This window comes from Fragaria vesca, linkage group LG4 (assembly GCF_000184155.1).
Source record: "Fragaria vesca subsp. vesca linkage group LG4, FraVesHawaii_1.0, whole genome shotgun sequence".
Taxonomy (NCBI): Eukaryota; Viridiplantae; Streptophyta; class Magnoliopsida; order Rosales; family Rosaceae; genus Fragaria; species Fragaria vesca.
Window position 1 is genome coordinate 15,390,113 of NC_020494.1, and position 2,138 is coordinate 15,392,250.

Consider the following 2,138-nt stretch of genomic DNA (forward strand, 5'->3'; position numbering starts at 1 on the left):
GAGAGTTAGAGATTAGTTCTAATTGAACTAATCTAGTTCACTTTAGATGCTACAGCTATGCTACCATGTACTGCTGGTGTGCTACCAAGTACTGTTGGTCTCCATAGTCTCCCTAGTCTCATTTTTCTGAAACAGCAAGTTGGTTGTTGCTGCTTGTCTCTCTCTTGCTGCAACAAGTTGGAGACAAAGTTGGTGACCTCGATTTTGGTGCCACAGCTGTGGCTGTGGCTGAGTTTGCTTTAGCTTCGATTCCGTTATACGGTTCTTACTGTATCTATATATACTTGTTATTAAACCTTGTAAAGTTTTTTATCAAGAAATATAGAAGAAAAGCTTCCCCAATCTTTGTGTTAGATTTCTTCAGAATCTTTTAAGACTAGCTTGTCGGTGAGTCATTGTCTAACTAACTAATACCGCAAAGACCATGAGTTCAAATCTCATTATCATACTTACATATATGTAAGATGAGGATGGACTAAGATAGTAAATATAACTAAAAAAAATCACAGAGAAAAAGATTTTTTAGACTTCATATGGAACTTGCAACACTAGCAACATATGGAAAGGGAGACAATATATGCAACCCAAGTTCTTTTGTCTCCGCCGTACCGAATTAGATGTTAGAACAAAACAACAATTGATTATAATTTTGACACATGAAGCCATTAGCCACGTACCTAATAATTCATGAAATAATTACCTAAAAAAAAAGTGCTACACTGTTGAATAACTTATAGATCAACACGATCACAAAGAATGCCTGGAAGCCTACGCTGCTGGTTGCACAGTTCACTCCCGCCGTCACACTGCCTAAACCTGAAAATCACAAAATGAAATTAAATCAGTAAATCTAGAAATTGGTCAATAAGAATTGTCATAGTCTTTTTTTTTTTTCGATTAGTAAGCATTGTTATAGTTCAACGTTACAATTCTATCATATATTCCAAAACATAGTTCGTACGTATTCCCTACCACATTCTCTAGTATAATTCGACGAACTAGAGCAGAGACACAGCTGCCCTTCAGTCTCGGTATCAAACCCGCACGTCCCACCCGACGCCGCACACCTGTCGCAACCGGAATCCGGCACGGCGAAGCTCATCTTGATCCCATAAACCCAATCCTGCGGCCCAATCCCACTCAACCCGTCCGTGTTCGTCACCGTCGTGTAATGCGTGCAGTCCAAGACATTCATGCTCATGAACTTAACGGTGTCGTAACTCGTAAAGCAGCACGGCGGCGAAGTAGTGTTGGCCATCATGTGGAAAACCCTAAAAGCGTTGCACGAGCCGTAGAGCTCGTCGCATGAGTGAGAGGAGAAGTTGAAGCAGAGGTAGCTGTAGTGGTTGAGGACAGGGGAGTCAATAGAGCAGTTGAGGAGGGCAAAGACGGTGTCGGAGGTCGGAGGGATTAGGGCTGACTGGATGTCCGTCATGAGGAAGTCGTGGTGCGGCTGGAGGATGGAGCAGGTGGACATGGCGGGGTCGTAAACGACGATGGTTTTCTTGTCGTAGTTGATGGACTCGACTTTGTAGGAGCCGGAGGGAGTGAGGAAGAAGAGGTCGGTGGAGCAGTTGAGCATGCGGCGGAACTGCGGGGCACCGCAGCCGTCGTCGAGGCCAAAAGGGTAGTTTATGGAGATGTCGCCGCAGGAGTCGCGGCATTGGGAGAGGGTTAGGGTAGGGAGAAGTGAGAGGAGGAGTGTGAAGTTGATGATGGTGAGTGGTTTAGAGAGAGGCCTCATTTTTGTGTGAACAGAGTGAGTGAGTGAGTGAAGAAGAAGAAGTAGTGAGTAGTGAGGTGAGTAGTGATGGTGAGGTAAGATTAATGGAGCGGGATTTACTCCAGGAATTATGCAATTGGGGACTTTTCGGAGACCGAAGAAGCATTTGGGATGCCTTTTGGGAGCTTTATACAGGCTGTGATGGGATCCACGGGTAGAAAAGGTTGTAAAAGGGAGACGCAGAGGATGAGTGTGATAGCTTTGGGATTCTGCAGCTAGGTGTTTGCGTTTGTATAAGAAACCGGATTTTTTCTGAACAAAAAAAAGAAGAAGAAGAAAAAGAACACAGGAAGACTGGGCCGGCTTCATCATATATGGCTTCATGTCAGATTCACAATAGATCGATATCAATAGT

The 2,138-nt window shown here is 44.2% G+C and overlaps 1 protein-coding gene across 1 annotated transcript; it reads right to left on the reverse strand.

Moving 5' to 3' along the window:
* Positions 1–639: 639 nt before the first annotated feature.
* LOC101298600 lies at positions 640–1,744 on the reverse strand. Its single transcript, XM_004298219.1, has 2 exons — positions 973–1,744; positions 640–816 (listed from the first exon to the last, which is right to left on the reverse strand). Exons 1-2 carry the CDS (start codon positions 1,742–1,744, stop codon positions 701–703), a joined length of 888 nt encoding a protein of 295 aa, XP_004298267.1. The 3' UTR covers positions 640–700.
* Between the last annotated feature and the right edge of the window lie 394 nt (positions 1,745–2,138).